Here is a 17868-nt window from a genome sequence, read left to right on the forward strand (position 1 = left end):
GTAAAAGACTCAATTACAAAACCTTCAGAAGAGCTCCCAAGGAACTCATCTGCCTGCAGTGACAGAGGCTTAAATAGCCAAAATACACAGAAAGGCTAAGCACTTCCCAAAAGAGAGGAAAAGGGGAAAGAGATGGGGGGGTTAAGTAAAAAACCTGGAAATTGGACACTCAAGGTTATAAAAAAAACCCAAACACACATAACCACAGTTCCTCTCTGCACACACGATTCCCTATAATCTCAGCAAGAATTATGGCCTAGGGAGACCAACACTAATTTTAGTATCAGATTTATTATGCAGCAGGGAGCAGAAATCAGTCAGGCCCGTCTCTCGGTCCTAATGGGCAGAGCTGGCTCACGCTCCAGGAAGGCTCTGCTGAAGAATAGCTCAGGCCTGGTGGAAAACAAAGCCCCTGGGGCTCCCCGAAGCACAAACACGCTGCGTTTCTTAGAAGCCACAATAAAACACAATGATACTCCTCATTTCTGCAGCACTGCTGCTGCCAGAGGAGCCCAAAGCCTGGGAGCATCCGGCAGAGCCACCGTGGGGACCAGAGCCTGGCTGGGGCTGTGCCTGCTGCCCTGGGCACTGCGGGGATGGAACCGGGACTGTCCCTGGGCACTGCGGGGATGGAACCGGGACTGTCCCTGCTGCCCTGGCACTGCGGGGATGGAACCGGGACTGTCCCTGCTGCCCTGGAACCAGGATTTCACAGCCTTCCCTGTGTCTGCCTGTGCCCCATTCACTCAGAGCACCACTTGCACCACTCTTAAGAGGCTTCACCTACCCAGTAAAGCCAGGCCCATCCCCAACACCTGTTTCTAGTCAGTCAGTACCAGTTACAAAAGCCTTTTGCAGAGGGTTTCATGACTGACTCACTCCCATCCCAATGATGCAACACCCAGGCCATTTCCACACACGGCCTCATCCACTCGTGGGGACTGCAGCTCCTCACCCAGCACTGCCCACAGCACAGCCAGGACACCTCAGCCCCCAAACCCTGCCTGTCCCCCCCTCCCCTGCACCTGGGAGCACACAGCAAGCAGGTGCAGCCCCAGCACAGCTCAGGTTTGGAATAACTCTCCTCTAAGGCACCAGCAATTCCCTGTTTCGAGTATTGCAGAACACGTGAGCAGCACTTCTGTTTAGCACATCCATAAAACAAGGGTGATGACAATCACAATCACTTACCTCATCTCTGTGTGGTAAGAACAAGGGCCACATTTAAACTAGTTTAAGTCATTTCAGCACACAAGCCTTTCATGAAAGTAGGATGGGGATGTCTCCAGCAATGTACATACCACAGACTATCAACTACCCCTTGAATAAAACTTTTCCAAGAATCAGTTTTCACTCACAGCTCACTCAGCTCAAGACCAGAAACTTTCAAACCATCACTATCTCACTTTATTTTCACATAGTGGACAGGCAGGCACACACCCCCAAAAACTGCACTCCCTATTCTCTGTCTACCTAGGCACTTTGCTAGCAGATTTCTGGCTTTGTTTTTGAAATGCCCTTGGAGCATACCAAGCAACTTAGAAGCTTTGCTTTGAGCTGCTCTGACAGAAGTTAGGGGAATATGGCCTGCTAACTCCAACACAAACACAATCATTACTAAGAAATGAAGCAAAGCCCATCAAAAACACGCATGACCAGGTCTGGTTTTCACCTGGTCCTAATGCAGTGCAAGAGTAAATAAAAAAGCAGGCTTACAAGTTTTGGATTACCCTGCATCTATTGCCCTCCTTTAAAATAACTCTTTTGCCTCAAAACTTCAGGAAAAAAAAAGAAAAAACAGCATAACCAGTCTCCCATTAGACAAATGCTTCCCCCACCCCACAAATCACCCCCAAGGCATTACCTTCTTGTGGCTCAAAGCAGCTCCAGACCATGGTGGACCATCCCTGAGGAGACCACAGCAGCTCTGGCTCCCACCACCTCCTCCAGTAAATACCCTCAGCACAGCACGTGACTGCAATCAAACCTGGGGCTGATAATTGCTTGCAGGTGAGGGACACACCTGCCTAATCAGCAGCACAGCAGGGGAGCAACGGACAGGTTAACTCAAATCACCTGTGCCCAATCTGGGCTCACCCAAAAAACCCAGACTGCACACGCTGCTGCTGCCCCTGCTTCAGCTGCCCAGCCACCCAATCACCTCTCCACAGCTCAGAGCACATTTCACCTGCATAACCAGCACCAACACTCAGCCAAGAAACTCAGGACTTGCTCTCTGATCTCTGTTCCACCTCAAGAAGTGCTTGGCAGCTTCGTTTGTCTGCCTTGATCCAACACTCTCCAGTTCTCAGGAATGCGAGACAAGCAGGTGCTGCTGCCCTTCTCTCAGCTGGAGCCAATTCAGAGCATTTCAAGGAAACACACCAAGGCACTCTTCAGTGACCAAGGGCTGCACCTGCCCAAGACCTCTAAGAACATTTAAGAAGCAGCAAAATTTGTCTGACCATGTCCATGTAAGAAGTTTACCCTGCCCCTGCATTCCTTCAGCTGCAACCAGGCTGAAATAAGATTCATGAGTAAGGTGCTCTGCAACAACACTTGTCCTCTCCTACCTGCTTCTTTCCCCACCACTTTCAAGTGAATTGACTCTTTCTGTTACTTTCCACACACTGCAAGAGATCAGGATTACACAGCACCAGCTGAATAATGCTCTGCTCACACTATCAACAGCTTCATGCGTTCAGATGACAGTGATGGGGACTATAAAGGCACCAAGACAGATAATCACTGCTTATGTCTGCAATTATAGTTCCAATAAAGCTTCTTCATGGCTCTTTAGCACTAAGGCTTTTGGACTGGTAACTGAATTGTTTTAATATTTTTTTCTATTCCCTATTTTATTCTTTTCCTACTGCATACACATGCTTAATCGAGAGAGAAGACAAATGCCTCTACTAAAATATCCACTGGAAATACCTACAAAAAGAGGTCCACAAATCTAAACTGACTTCTTATGACTGTCACAAAATCAAAGCCACGCTCACAAAACTTTGGGGGAATCATAACTGCGGAAGGCTTTCAATAATCATTGTATTTGATCGGGAAGATTAATGACATAGTGGCTGTGACCAGATGAAAAAGAGAGGGGAAAAAATAAAGCACAGGATGATCACAATTCCCTCCTCATACATAAATTGCCAGGCATGTCACACAGAGCCTGCTGCTTCCACCCCAGTTCCTGGGATTAGGTGAGGCAGGAGTTTGGAGCACAAAAGGTGCTGTGGCAGGAGATCCCCACTGCCACCCACCCCTGGGGTCCCATGCGGGCTGGAAATGTCCCCAGGCAGGCACGGTGGGGGGGACAGAGGCTCAGGATGCTGGGCCAGCCTGTCCCCAGAGCTCTGCAAACACACCAGGACAGGATCCCCATCTGCACAGGACCGGGACACCATGGCACCATCCCTCCCATGGGCACCCAGAGGGGAGCGGGCACAGCCTGTGGCACAAAGGAGCCAGGCAGCCCCCCGAGGAGCCTCTGGCATGGCTGAGCACCCAGCACAGACACAGGGAAGAGCAGCCAAGGCTTATCTGGAGGCAGAGGCCCCCAGGACAGCTGCAGTTCAGCATGATTCCCCTCTCCTCTGTTACTGAGGGCAGCCCTCTGAGCCCAGCACAGCCCTCTGGCAGGCTCCCCCCTGGCCCCAGCACTGTGCCCCAGCCCCCAGGCTGCTCTGCAGCCACGAGAGCAGCATGAGCCATAACTCACAGCTCCTCTCACATGCTGTGGCTGTGCATCCTTATCTTGCTTCCCCTCTCTGCAGCTCGGAAGTGCCGGCGCACGCAGGAACCTCAGCAGTTACAGCCCCTGCCTGAACCAGGGCACTGCCACTCCAGGCAGGGCCTCCCTCACCAATGTCACAGTCAAAAGCCGTTAAAATCAACAAAAACCCAGGTTAACCCCTCAAAGACAAGTGGCACAAAGAGCTGGCGGCGCACAGCGCTGCTGTGCCTCCCACACTTCCTCCCCAGCCCAGGGACGCTGCCAACATCCCCTCAGACAGAGCAGCCGTTCAGCGCCGCACCAAACCGGGGCAGGAAGCTCTGTGCCACGCTGACATCTCTGCACAATCCTTCCTCTGACCCTTCATCTCAATGGCAGCACCAGTACCAGGCCCACCAGGGCCTCTACACGCTGTGCCAGGACCACCAGAGTCTGAGCAACAGCGACCCTGCTTCCTCAGCTCTCAGCCCCAGCCAACAGCAGGACAATCCCAGCCCACAGTGGGCCTGGGACATTTCCACAGCAGGTTTAGAAGGGCTTTTTCACCAGACAGTGTTTGAAGAGGGTACAGTTAAACGTGTGGTGTGTGTTCAGCAGGCCACCCGTCCAGGGCCAGAGTGTCAGAGCTGACCTACAGAAGGTGGCTGGGGAGGAAGATGAGATGTTGGTGCAAATCAATCAAAACAACCCCAAGCACTTTACAGAAGAGACTTTGTGAGGACAGGAAACTCCTGCAAGAAGCCAAGAGTTTTTGCTGTAGTGGTCTCAGGGCTTGCTCAGTACTCACAGGAGAGATCTCTCAGGATCCTGAGGACATGGCAGGGAACAAGACCTGACACCACCCAACACAGTGGCTGAGAGCAGTCCCGAAAGGTGGGGCAATACCCCCATCCTCAGAAAATTCCTATCATATTTCCCATCTCAGCATCACCTTTGGATTTCTTTTCAATGCTTTCTGTTCCCTCCCACAATTCATTGAACACACCATGCTGATATAGGCTCTGCAGGTCTGCCAAACACAACAGCAGAAGCAGGAGAATTTCACCAGCAAAGAAACATCTTTACACTCATTCACACACTTTGCAAACCTTTGGCAAAAGTATAAATGCTCCATGTACATATGGAGCCCTGCACACAGCTTGGGCTGGAGCAGGGAATCACACCAACACAGCTCTGAACAGAACTGACTGATAACACAGCCAAAAGGATAACAAAACAGGAGCCTCACTCGTTCAGCAAGCACTGCAGAGCAATCCCTGGCAACATCCCCTTCATCAACACCTTCTTCCAGCAGTGCAACAACCACCAAACCTGCCCGTGCTGAGGGCTTGCAGCTGGCAAGCTTCTGCCATAAACCTGCCTTGAGCACCATCTCCCAGTCCAGTGGGATTCACGGAGACTTGGCACAAACACCCAGCTCCTTGCAAGCTCCTTTCACACCACACTGCCCTTTGGGAAGATTCCTGAGCAGTGTTCATCCAGCAACTGGTTAAAGCCTCCCCAGACTCTCTATCCAGCAGGCATTCTCTTTATACCAGCATTCAAGAAGCTGAAAGTCTTGTCCACACTTCACAGTCCCTGTTTTAAATAAATTCAAACTTCTAAACTCTTCTTCACCCTGTGCTCCTCACCTTCTCTTTGATGCAAAACTGACCCACAGAACAACGTAAAGATGAGCTCTGAGTCAGGAATACCAAAACAGTGATTAAAAGAGCACAGCACAGGTTTGGGAGCACTACAGAGGAATTGTGCACCCTCTGGGACCCAGCCCTGAGCCAGGAGGGCAGGAGCTGCACCAGCACCCAAGGAGCCCTGCCCAGCCCCATCCCACAGTTGTGTGGCACACACGAAGGAAAATAAAACCAGGGGGACTTAACTTCCAACCCTGGGAACTACTTAATTCACCAGATATTAGTTTCTTTCCCCCACCCCGCCATTTTTCCCTCCCACCTGCCAGGCCACCTCATTACTGTCACTCTGCATCAGTTCTTGCTACAGCAGTTTTCTTGGACCTTTGCCCCTTCAGTCAGCTTGAAACCTCTTCCCTATTGTACATCAGAGTCAATGGGAAATTAATGCAAGTCTTTGCTGGGGGAGGGCAGGGCAGAGGCACTTTCTGCTGCTGTCAATACTTCTATTCCTTCGCCCTTCCTGCCACCTACACTTCACCATCATATTAAGGAGCCTTGTCTGCATCTCAGTGTGCTCACTGAGGTCTCTGGGACCATTCCTCACGTGCAGAATTGCATAAGCCTTAGCAGGGTCCTTCTTTATAAAAGTTCCCAATCTTCATTTAAGCCTACTCAGTCACAACAATACACCCAGCTGCAGATGTCCCAGCACAGGGAATGACTGAGCAGGGGGGAACAACTTCCCAACATTCTTCAGATTTTCTCTGCACTCAAAAAAGAGAATAAATACTTCCAACAGGAGAGCAGTAAAATGCCAAAGTTTAGAAGTAACTTATTAATACCGCATGCTGATCTGGCTACAAAGTTTCACAGTAACTTTCAAATTACTCAGCAAACCACAATTTCTGCAGCAGTAATATCGTAAAAATCATAGGCCACGTTGAACACTGCTCACATAGTTTACAGAATTATTCCAGTGACTAAGGCAAACAGAACGTGTGATTTCAGGGCTAGAGACTAAATTAAGCTTCAATAATGACCTTTTTTTTTCAAGTCTGATGCCACACTGACCCTGTAATCAGTTTTTTGAGGAAACAGCAGAATTGTATTTTCTTGTGAGTGAGATCCTCCAGTGGAGCGGGGAATATGAGAGATAAAACTGCCTGTCTGAAGGAGAAGTGATGGAACTGACCATATACAAAGTACTGTCAAATACACAAAGTAATCTTTTAATCTTTTCTGGTACGGGCTTCACAGTTCAACAAAGCATTTAATAATGTGCTTTGAGCCCATGCTGATTCAGCAAAGCACTTGCCCACATGCTTATGCCAACTTAAGTATATGCTTAAGTGCTTTCACACAATAGGGGCAGAGAAGACTCAGGCCCTGAGATGAACCATTTTCTGAAACAAGCTGTTTTTCCCTAAGATCACTGACTATTTACAGCTTCTCCTCACTTTATAGCATGACCCAAAATGCATTTGAAGAGAGCACTTAAGTACAACTGAAAAGTCAAATAACTATCAGGAACAGCAAGACCCAAGGTAGAGCTTAATGAACTAGAATTGTTCTTGGCTCCTTCTCAGCACAACATACATCTTGATGCACACACCCCACCTTGCCCTGCTTCAGTGGCTCTCCTCTAAAAATAAGTTCCAAGTTGCCTTTAATGCTCTGGATTTCACAACATTTATGAGACTATCACCAGAGTCAACAGGCTAAAAAAAGAATCCATTAGCATTAACTGGCCTGTCACTGGCAGTGACAAATAAATGAATTTGATGGTTTTAGATCAGTCATTAGTAGACCTACCCCCGGGCTGATAAAGGCTCAGCACTTTGCAGAGGAGATGTACTCAATCTGGAAGCAGAGGGGATGCACAGGGGTGTTAGCATGCTGCTCTCCTTCCATTTCCCTGACCTCCCTACCTCAGAACCTTTCCTGGCAGTTACAAGCGCACAAAAGTCACCTGGTAGATGCCATTAAAAATAATCCAACAATTCAGGAAAACACAGGCAATGTAGAACCTCCTTTTTAAAAAAAATCCCAGGTCAGACAGTGTTCAATTTTAATTTTTAGTTAGCAGCATGTCAAAGGGAAGGAAAGTACATTAGGACTATTCCTAACATGAAAGACATCCTTAGGCAATGAGAATGGAAATACAGACATTTTAACAAGCACAAGACAGTCTGTGGGGATTCAGGACAACATGAACAATCTACCTGAGTGATTGGGGAGAAGAAATACATGTTTACATCTCCAAAACACAGCAGTCACAGAAATCCAGCTCAGCTCCTGTTGCTGACAGAAGGCCCTGCACAGCCCCTTCTCCTGTGGCTGTGACACCCAAGGACAGAGCTCACCCTGTGCTCAGCCACAGCACAGACCCACAGACAAGGGCTCCTAACGCTGACCCTCCACTGCCTGGGGCTGGCTTCACTCACACTCTGGAACTCTTCCACTGGCCCATCCACTGCCAGAGGGAAGCAGATTCCAGGAGCTTACCCTGGACCAGGGATCCACATCGAGGTGGCTGAACAAGACACCCAAACAGGGGCCACGGACCACCCAAAGAAACCCCCCAGTCCATCTGGGAAGGACTTCGCAATGCTCTGCACACAGATGGTACCATGATTATCGCCGAGCTGCTCATCCATGCCTGATGCCAAGATCAGGAAATACTTCCTCCCTTACTCCACCCAGACCTGCAAATACAGGGGAATCTAAAAGGAATTTTTAAAAATTATTTGGAAAAGGTCTGACCTTGCTGCTCTTTACAGCCTGGTGGGGAAGGAAGGGTGGCAGGAAAGGAAGAATCCTGAGTTCTGCTACTGTGTCCAGGTCACTTTTTTGAGGAAAAAAAAAAAAAAGAAACTTCAAAGTAAACACCTAAAATAAGATGTGAAGTAGCAGGACTAACCTGAAGGAGTTTACAGGCAGAAGCAGGGGAGAAAACAAACAGAACTCTTGATTTTCAAGGTCCATCATTTGCTTTGGAATGAAATCTCTCCCTGCTACTCTGGCTGAGGCTTATCAGACAGCCAAGGGACGCAGACACCCCACCCACAGCTAACTTAATTGGAATCAGACATCCAAATCCACTGGTTGGCTTTAAAACACAATCCCAGGTTAGCCTGGGCGTTATCCCCAAAGGCCATGCCCTCCTTTGGCTGCTCTGGAGCAGGCAGCTCGCAGTCCCACACCAAAGGAGAGCTGCAGGCACTGCTCCTGCCCAGGGGGCACCACAGGTGCCCAAGGGTTAGGGTTAGGGTCAGAGCCCCCGTGCCCAGGCAGACAGGAAACCCAGCTGGCCACGGGCACAGGGGCCAGGACAGTCCTGCACCAACCCCTGTGATGAATATTCTCCAACCTAACAGAGCAGGGAACATCAGAAATGGCAGGCCATGTGTAACAGTAACTCAATTATTGTAGTCTCCAATATTCAGAAGGGGGCACAAAACTACTGGCACCCCATCAGTGCTGCGTTTGAAGGACTTGTTAAGTCAGCAGAGTTACAAATGATCTCCTGTTACACAGTGCCTTCCAGCACGGGGAGCAAGGCAGATTTTATCAGGGAACAGAGCCCCGAGGAAGGAGACATATATTCCCCAGCAGCCCAAGGAGCTAAACCCTGCAGCAGAATTCCTGAAACAACAGCTTCAAGTGGTGCTGGCCCTCCAAGGAGAGCAGGATTCCACATCCAGTAACCCAGGGGAGGCACTCAGGAGGATTTCTGCAGGGTCATTCTAAGGAAACCAGGGAAGAAAGCTGGGCTGTTACAACCTGCACTGCCGGCTCGGGAGCCAATCTGCACCACCAGAGAGGCGTCAAACCGCCGAGACGCGGTTTAAAAACCCAAAATAAAATAAAGCGTTTCACTGGGCTGGGGTTTGAAAGGGCCTCAGGGCTGGGCAGCTCCAGTGGATCGGGAGGGGAGGAACAAGTGAGTGTGGGCTGGAAAAGGCAGGGGCAAAGATCAGCTGTAAGGACAGGGATGGAGGGATGGAGGGAGGGATGGAGGGATGGAGGGATGGAGGGAGGCAGGAGATGGGGGAATGCACCCCCAGCCCCCATCACTGCCAGGAAAAGCACAGGAAAAGAAAAAAAAACCCAAACAAATCCCCATTTTACTAAACGTACCAGGAAGCAAGATTACTCAGGGAAAAAAAAAAAACACCAAAACAAAACAAAAAACAAATTCTCTCCTTGCACCTAGAGAGACAGAGACATTTCATTAAATGCCATTAATCTCCACAGACCCAAGCATTAGCTAGTTAATTAGACTAAAGTACAGTCACATTTTAACGCTGAGCATTCGCTATTCAACTGGGATAAATGAACAACTAAAGTCCAAAACCTTAATTCAGTATCTAATTAAAAAAACAGAAAACAAAATATTCAGATTATGAAATGCTTGCCAGAATAATACATCATAATTGATGTAAAATCTGCTCTTTATTGCATCTGATTTTCTCCAGTCTCCAAATCAGGCTGTTTTCAATCTTCAGATTTTTTTCAAGTGCCCCGTAGAAATCCCAACACTTTAGAAAGGACAACTGTGTAAAAAGCAGCAACAGACACTGCTGACCTCTCCAGAGAGAGCGAGCTCCTGCTAAGAGTGGAATTTGATGTCCATTCCAGCATTTGCCCCACGCTTGAAAGATGTCTGTTACCAAAAACCAAGGGAAAAAACCCCTACGTGTAGAAAAACAAAATCCCCTTTGTCAATACAACCTGATTTTGCATTTTTTAACACAAAAATTTAACTCACTAATATGCTCGACACAAAACATGTCCTCGTTTTTTTAATTGTTAGAGAAGAAATCACATGGGACAGCTTAACAGCTCTGTTGTGCCCATTACAAACTTCTCCAAATAACACTGTAGAAACAGATAACTGGCACTGAAGACAGTTTAAAATGTAAATTAACCTTTAAAAGGTATTGGGAAGGAGGATAGGCCCATCAAGCTCATGATCAAAATTCTGTTAACTTTAAACTGTATATTACAGATGGCATCAATCCAACAACATAATCCAGAAGCCACAAGCCCCACACACTATAAACTCTTTGCTCAGTGCAGAAGCAAGCCAGGCACACTATTATTCACCAATTAGTAATTAGATATGTCCTAGGAAGAGAAGAACCTCTAAACATTTGCCTACATTAGTCTGGTTTAAAATTCTGAGAGTAGGCTGTTGGGGTTTGTTCTCTTTTTTTTTAAGAGCTCCCCAGCACCTCTCCTGTGCCATGCCTGGGGGTTTGAAATGACACAGGGTTTTTCCTATTTTGTGCAATATTTAACATCATGGTTCAACACACCCAGTTACACTGCTTGCTTTCGTGAGGAGCTGCATGCAATAACAGTTCAGGCTGCAGGTCAGGTAGTTTCCCACCACCAACTTTAAACCTCTCTTCCTTATTGACTTGCATGTACAACTTTGCAGCCTTTTTCTCCCATTTTTACCAGAAGACTGAAGTTACCCAAGATGACAAGTGTGTACACAAGTGCCATACATCAGTTAAATTAAGTTTTTTCCAATAGACTCTCAAAAACAAATTAAAAAAAAGTCAATTGCAAAAGTTTTCTTTCGGCCTCTGGCTTTCAAAATTCACACGCTGCAAGTCTGGCTTTGAAACTGATTTGTTTTCATTAGGCACAACCTAAAGAGCAACAATCACTTGTATTCCATGGGCAGCTCCTGCAGGAGAAATGGCACCAGTGGCATTTGGAGGGAGTGCAGGGGCACAAGAGCCTCTGTCCCTGCAGTGTCCCCGTGCCACTGCCAGGACTGGCGGCCAGGCCACCGCTCTGGCCAGCCTGACCAGCTGGACACTCCCAGCTCTGTGTTCCCCTGCTCCTACAGAACAGCCAGCAGCCCCCAGAGCCTCACCAGGAACTCTCCATGCGAGCCTTACGCACAACTCCGCACACATCTCTTGAGTTACACAAAAGGAAATTTGCAAACAATGAAGGCAGAGATAGATCCCCATCCATCACAAGCACAGAACTGAAAGCTCAGCTCAAAACAAGCCTGAAGGCTGCACTCAATCCAAGCAGTGCCCATGCACCCAGCCCGGTGCCCAGAGCACCGCCCGGGCACGGGGCTGTGGCAGAGCCGGCCCATTCCTGCTGCCCAGCCCGACCCAGCAGCTCTGCAGGGACACAGAGCAGCTCCTGGGCCCCAGGCACACACTGACCCCCCCAGCAGCAGCAGCTTTAAAAGCTTTCATTGCCAATTCCCCGGCTGAAACCCGAACTGCCTGGCAACAATGATTCTCTGTGTGCCTGAAATCCTATTATCGATCCTCCTACTTACCTTGGGCTGTGCTCGTCGGGGAAACGCAACTTTAGGGTCAATCTGAGGAAAAAGAAAGGGGAAATCAACAGGGTAGCTTTGGTTGTCATTTCACATTATTTTGATTTTAAATCACTGAATTATTAATCCCTCATTTCTCAGGCTTGCAATTCAGCACACCGGGTCATCCAGAGCTACTCTGGAAATGATAGGTCACAGTCTGGGTTTGTCTGGGGAGTTTGGCAGGGGTGGGGAGATGGGAGGACAGGAAGAAAACATCTCTCCTGCACTTCTCCTCCATCATCCTCCGGGCAGCAATCCCCATGGGTGCTCAGGGAGCTCTGGATCAGTCTCTGGGTGCTGCCTCTACCACCAAAACTGCATGTTGAGGATTATCCTCATGCCCTAGAGGTTGCACAGAAAGAGGGCCAGCACTCCTGACCAACGTCTAAACTTGGTGGCTTTGACACCTGCCCCTTCCTGCACTTGGGTTTGGGGTTACTTCTTTTTTTCTGCTTTGTTTTGCTAACTGACAAGCAACACCATACAAAAAAGGAAAGCAAAGTCAAATTATTCACATTTCAATTATTAAAACTGAAACATTTGAAGGACTAGAGTCTCCTCCATAATAATATACCCAACTGATGTGATTTACTCACTCTCAAAGAAAATAAGTGAGCAATGGAAAACTCGAAAGGGACATTTCTGGGATGGGGCAGGAAGGGAGAGGAGTAAGTTACAAACGAGTTTCATGTGTGTGAAATATACACGCAGTGAACTCAAAAATAAACAACTTCCTAAACAAGGTTTTCCATTACGGAGTTACTCAAACTATCCATGTTCATACACGTCACCACAGACAAAAAGAAAGGGGGAAGAAAAAAATCCTTGCTTTACCCCCCTGGCCTGTTTAAAGATGCAGCGTTGGCTCCCCTTGCGCTGCATGAATTAGCACGTCCCCTCTGCATTCCAAAATGCTAATTCTGCAACCTCACACAACTTCCACGGGGTCATCTCTAAAAAGGGACTCCTCTCTCCCATTCAAAAATTACATGAAACCAAAAAGGCACCACCGCAGGCACAGAGGAACGGCACCCGGTGGTGTTTGAGGGCTGGATGTAAACAAAACCATCAGCCCTTCCAACAGCAGCTCCCCTAAACCGCAACACAGCGCCCGTGCGCTGCTGCCCTCACTGCTGCCTCTCAGCAGCACCTGCACGCAGACATCTTCCACAAAAAGGGCCTGGAGAAGGATGTTCTGAAGTACTGGATCCTGCCTGGACTGTGCAACCTGCAACTGCTTTGGGTGCTGTCCTTGCCTGTGCCACCAAGTGATGCCACTGGCGCCGGCAGCGTTAAGCACATTCGGAAGGACGGGCTCTTGTAGACTTTGGGACTGGCTTTTGTTGTGTTTCTCCCCCCTCAAGCAAACCCTGAGGAAAAGGAGATGTTTGCATTTGGTATTGTTATTCCTGCGGTGGTAAATATTCCTGTCACTGCTAAATAACCACGGGTCTCTCCTAAAAAGCAGTTTTACTCAATTAATTTGTCAAAATGGGAAATACCGCAGACATTTGATGTGCAACTGATAAACTGATTTGCCTCTATCAGATACAAATATTGTACCTTTTTTAGGACACACCTGAGAAATGAGCGATTACATGCCATTTTATTGTTCAAAAAGCATAAAGAGTAAAATTATTTATCTAGAGAGCTAACCTTTTCATAGAGATTAACATTATCTACAAATATATTCAGCACTGACTAGGCATTTGTCTACTGGGGAAATACAACAGGTACGGATTTTCCACAGCAATATCCAAAGGTGGAAAAATATGCACTTTTCTATGTTTGCTCCAAAACTACAGGTTTTCCCACCAAAGAACACCAGGCCCACCAGAGGGACATCACTGCAAAGTCCTGCTGGTAAAAAGCTGGGAGAGCCATTAAACTCCAAAGCAACACATTCATTTTTGAAGGTCAGTTCAAAGAGCATGGAGTCCCTTGCACCACAGCGACAGATTTTCTAAAAGAACTGAATTTTCCTTCCCACAACCTTTTGCATAAACACCACCAGCCTTTGAAAACAAACACTAGCAACGAATGTGGCAAATCCATACCTTTTGCATAACCCTGTCAACTATTTAAACAACAACCAAAAAGGAAACAAAAAAAAAAAAAACCAAAAAAAACCAAAGTTCTACCAAAAAAAAAATTAGTTAGTTAGGTACAATTCTACTTACTGTATCTACAAGTCCTCTAGGAAATGACTATAATACTATTTCTGATATGAATGGCCATTACCTAAACAAAGCTTTTAACGTAACTGTAAACAAGAGCGACGTTTCCATGCCAATACCCAACCGATCTGCCTCCTGTGCTGAACGTTGAAACAGAGTCAAATGCCTTGTTATACTGCACAACAGTTACTACAATACTCTACAAATACACGCCTGGAAGGACCTGCCGGGCTCTGGGCTTCACTTTTAGGCTGAATTACTGATTCTAAGGTCAGTTTTGTATTTGGATTGATTCAATCATTATCACACAACCAACACCGAGGCAGATTTGCCCCGGTGAAGCTCTTCACCCCTCCCCCAGAGAAGAGCAAATTAATACATTGCAGGGACTAGACTGTGATACAAGAAAAAAGCTGGGGGAGGACCTAATTATAGTCAGAAATATGACAGGGTGTCCTCCCATGATTTTTTTTTTAAACTCTCGTTCAAGATACTGTTTGCCTTTGTTCTTCTTATCTAAATTTATCTTTAAAAACACATAGAGAATATAGCTGTACATGAAAAGTCTGGTGAGTTTAATTTCAGGAGCACGGTTGAATCAGTTATCTTACCATATCTGATTAAACCTAAAATCAAATTATTAAGGCATGTGAAAGCATGGGCTTCATGTTCAGGCAAGCCCAGCAGAATCTGCAGGTCGAATTAAAACACTAGATTCCACCTGCTTCTACAACACCTTTAAGCTTTTTGTTTCCATATAAATTACATTTTAAAAAAAAACCATATCCTCACGTTTGCTCCCTGCTTCTCCCTTTCTTCATTGAACTACAATCTCGCACACACAGGCACCCGTGAGATGTTGCAGCACCGAGACAGGCTTGCTCCTAACACCAGGCTCAGGTTAAAATAAACCCCTTAAGCCCCAGAAGGCCGCCTGCAAACCCCAGTGCCAGCAAGGAGCACGCTCGGTGTGCCCAGCAGAGCGTCTCTGCAGACAGCTCCCTTCCCAAACACAGCCCCCTCCGAGCCAGCAGCACCAGAGCACTGATGACCTCTAGCAGTGTCCTTCCCCCCTCCCCTCCCAGCTCTGCCCACGCTCAAAACTACAACCAAGTACGAGGCACAAAACTTCATCTTTTTGCTTGGCCTGGGTCACAGGGAGAACACAGGGCCCAGAGCTGCACTTGCCCGACACCTTTTGTTTGACCCAACACTGAAAGCACCACATTGGGGCAGGGGGCAAACTCAGGTGTGGAATTTTTGTTTAAAAAAAAACCAAAAATGTAATGTTGATTTAAAAAATAAAAAATCAGCTGCATCTCACAAGCATTTTTTTCCTTACATTATGCACTGGAGACCGAGCGCAGCAAAAAGCTCTGGAGAAACAACAACACATTAGGACTTGTGCTTCTCTACCACATCCACTCTCCAGCTCTGGCAGAGCTTCCCATAAATTATCGCGTGCATTTCGCCGGGGCCCTGCCATCACAGGTGAGGGGACCTCTCCAAAAAATGACTTTGGGAAATGACACGAGCAGCAGCTTTCTCGGTTTGACAGTAAGTCACTCCCACCTTGAAACGCGCTCAACAATACATAAATAATCAATCAAAAGAATCACAAAGTTCCCTGCAGAAAGCATGCCGCAGCCCAACACCAAAAAAAGTTGGATTTTACTCCACAGCTTTTTCAATGTCACCGCTCAATAAAATATAAGGCCGGGGGAGGAGCCAGCGGTCGGTATGGGTGAATTCCGATTTCAAAAAAAAAAAAAAAAAAAAAAAAAAAAAAAGAAAGTTACCGCTTTTGGCAAGTTAAAAGGCAGAGTCTATAAAAAATATAAAGGCAAAGCCGAGGCACGCAAGGTCCCGGTTCAATGACAGCCTGGCACCGCCCGCGGCACCGGCCCGAGCGGGGCTCGCAGCGGCCGGGTCGCGGCCGCGGGTGCGGGAAGGGCGGCGGGCAGCCCCCGCAGCAGCACCTACCGTCTTGGAGTCCAGCTCGTGGTGCGGCTGGGCCAGGACTTTGTCTACACTCGCCGGATCCGCGAACGTAACGAACCCGAAGCCTCTGCGAGAGACAAAGAGCGAGGGGATGGCGGGGGGGTGGGGGGGGTGGTGATGAGAATTAGAGCCAAAGGGAGAAGTCATAAAAATAAACCGCTGGGTCCCCCTCCTTCCTCCGCCCTCCCCCGAAGCCTCCGGGAGCAGGGGCGGCCGGCTCCGACCCCCGGCCCCTCTCCGGCTCCACCGGCCGCTTTGTTTCCTGCTCCGGGCTGGAGGGATGCGGGCGGGGAGAGCCCTCCCGCAGCGCCCCACGCGTGCGGGGGGATGCGGGCCGGGCTTCTGGGCCGGCACCGGGGGCTGCGGGTCCACCCGCCCCGACCGCAACTCGCGAAGTTTGTCAGCCCGAGCGGGGTGGGCGGCGGTTTTACCTGGAGCGCTTGGTGGTGGGGTCCCGCATGACCATACACTCCCTAATTTCTCCGAATTTACTAAAATAGTCTCTAAGGCTGTCTGCGGAGAGAGAGCAGAGAGGGAGAGGAGGGTCAGGGATGGGGGGGCGCGGGCAGGGCCCGGCCGGCGGGACGCGGCCCACGCGGGGCGGGACACGCGTGGGGAGGGGGCGGCGGGCGGGGGTTACCTGGTGAGGTTTGCCAGCTGAGGCCGCCGATGAACATCTTGCTGGAGGGAGAGAGCAGAGCGGAGTTGAGCGCCGGTGCGGGATCGGCCATTTTGACGGGGCAGCTCCCGGCGGGGCGGAGGGGCGCGGAGCGGAGCGGCGCGGAGCGGGGCGGGCCCGCCTGACCACCCCTCGCCGCCGCGCTCCGCGCCCCCGCCGCCCCGCCGACTTACCCGGGGTCGTGCTGCGCCTCTCCGGGGCTCCCCGAGGTAGCCTGGCTCCCGTCCGCCTCCATGGCCGCGCCGAGCGAGAGCCCCTTAGAGAACCCCCCCCGCCCGCCCAACCCGCCCCCCCCGGCCCGGCTCCGGCTCGGTTCGCTCCGCTTGCTTTGCCCCTTTTTCCGTTCCCCCCTCCTCCTCCTCCTCCTCCTCCTCCTCCTCCCTCCGCTACCGGAGGATCTCACTGGAGAGGCGCTGGGGCAGCAGCCAGATCCGTCACACGTGGGATCGGCTTAGCTCAGCGCCGCGCCGGCGCTCCCTCCCCCCGCCGCCATCCTCCCCTCCCTCCATCCCGCCCTCCCTCGCGGGGGCGGGGCCTCCGCCGGCGCGTGGCCCTCTGTGACGTCACCGTGACGTCACCGCGCCCTCCCCGCGCAGCTCCCTCCCCCCCGCGCGCGTCCGTCCCTCACTCGTGTCCGCGACACCCGGGACTGTCCTCACGGGACTGTACCCCGGAATTGTACCCCGGGACTGTCCTCATGGGACTGTCCTCACGGGACTGTACCCCGAGACTGTCGTCATGGGACTGTCTCCCCCTCATGGGACTGTACCCCCGGGCCCCTCACACCCTGCCCAGGCCCCCCGACCCTCACGAGGGGTGGCCTTTGGCTGAAACTGGCTGTTCCTGCTGGCCCCCTGCTCTGCTCCCCACCCCACACAGCCCAGCCGGGTGTCAGGGGACAATTCCAGGGCCTGGGAAGTGCCTGCTGGGTGTCCAGGGGAGGAAAATTAAATTTTAGGGACTCGGGAAATTTTCAGAGACATCAGTGGGTTTGGAGTTCCTCCACCTGTCCAGCACCGAGTGCCTCCCACCCAAAGACCTCCCAGCTCAGCAGCCAAGCCTGCAAGAGCTGTTTTGGGATTGCCAACTATTTCCAGCTCAGGGATTATAATATTTTCACTGGGGCTGGGGGCAGTACGTGGATGTACTTTCCAGCAGGGACTAATGAACAAGGTGGGAATAAATGGATGTGTGCAGGGCTGGGAGGTCAGGCCCACTGGAGAAACACCTCTCTTCACGCTGTGATGCTGACCACTGTAAAACAGGATATAATTCCC

General features: G+C 49.8%; 1 protein-coding gene across 11 annotated transcripts in view; it reads right to left on the bottom strand.

The window, feature by feature from the left end:
- MSI2 (musashi RNA binding protein 2) overlaps positions 1 to 16869 on the bottom strand; it is a 199310-nt gene extending 182441 nt beyond the window's left edge. For 9 of the 11 annotated variants that reach the window (XR_010442426.1, XM_064729501.1, XM_064729500.1 and 6 more), the window contains exons 1-5: positions 16765 to 16869; positions 16553 to 16593; positions 16344 to 16425; positions 15895 to 15979; positions 11693 to 11734 (exon numbers count right to left, since the gene is read on the bottom strand). Coding sequence is in view for 8 of the 11 variants with exons in the window: in XM_064729501.1 (XP_064585571.1) it covers positions 11693 to 11734; positions 15895 to 15979; positions 16344 to 16425; positions 16553 to 16593; positions 16765 to 16826 (312 nt within the window). In the remaining 3 variants the exon portion in view is untranslated. Of the gene's footprint in view, positions 1 to 1864; positions 1924 to 11692; positions 11735 to 15894; positions 15980 to 16343; positions 16426 to 16552; positions 16594 to 16764 lie in introns of those variants that run through there. The other 2 variants (XM_064729503.1, XM_064729505.1) reach the window with 2 other exon arrangements.
- Positions 16870 to 17868: the final 999 nt, after the last annotated feature.

Source organism: Zonotrichia leucophrys, chromosome 19 (genome assembly GCF_028769735.1).
Source record: "Zonotrichia leucophrys gambelii isolate GWCS_2022_RI chromosome 19, RI_Zleu_2.0, whole genome shotgun sequence".
In the NCBI taxonomy this organism is placed as follows: domain Eukaryota; kingdom Metazoa; phylum Chordata; class Aves; order Passeriformes; family Passerellidae; genus Zonotrichia; species Zonotrichia leucophrys.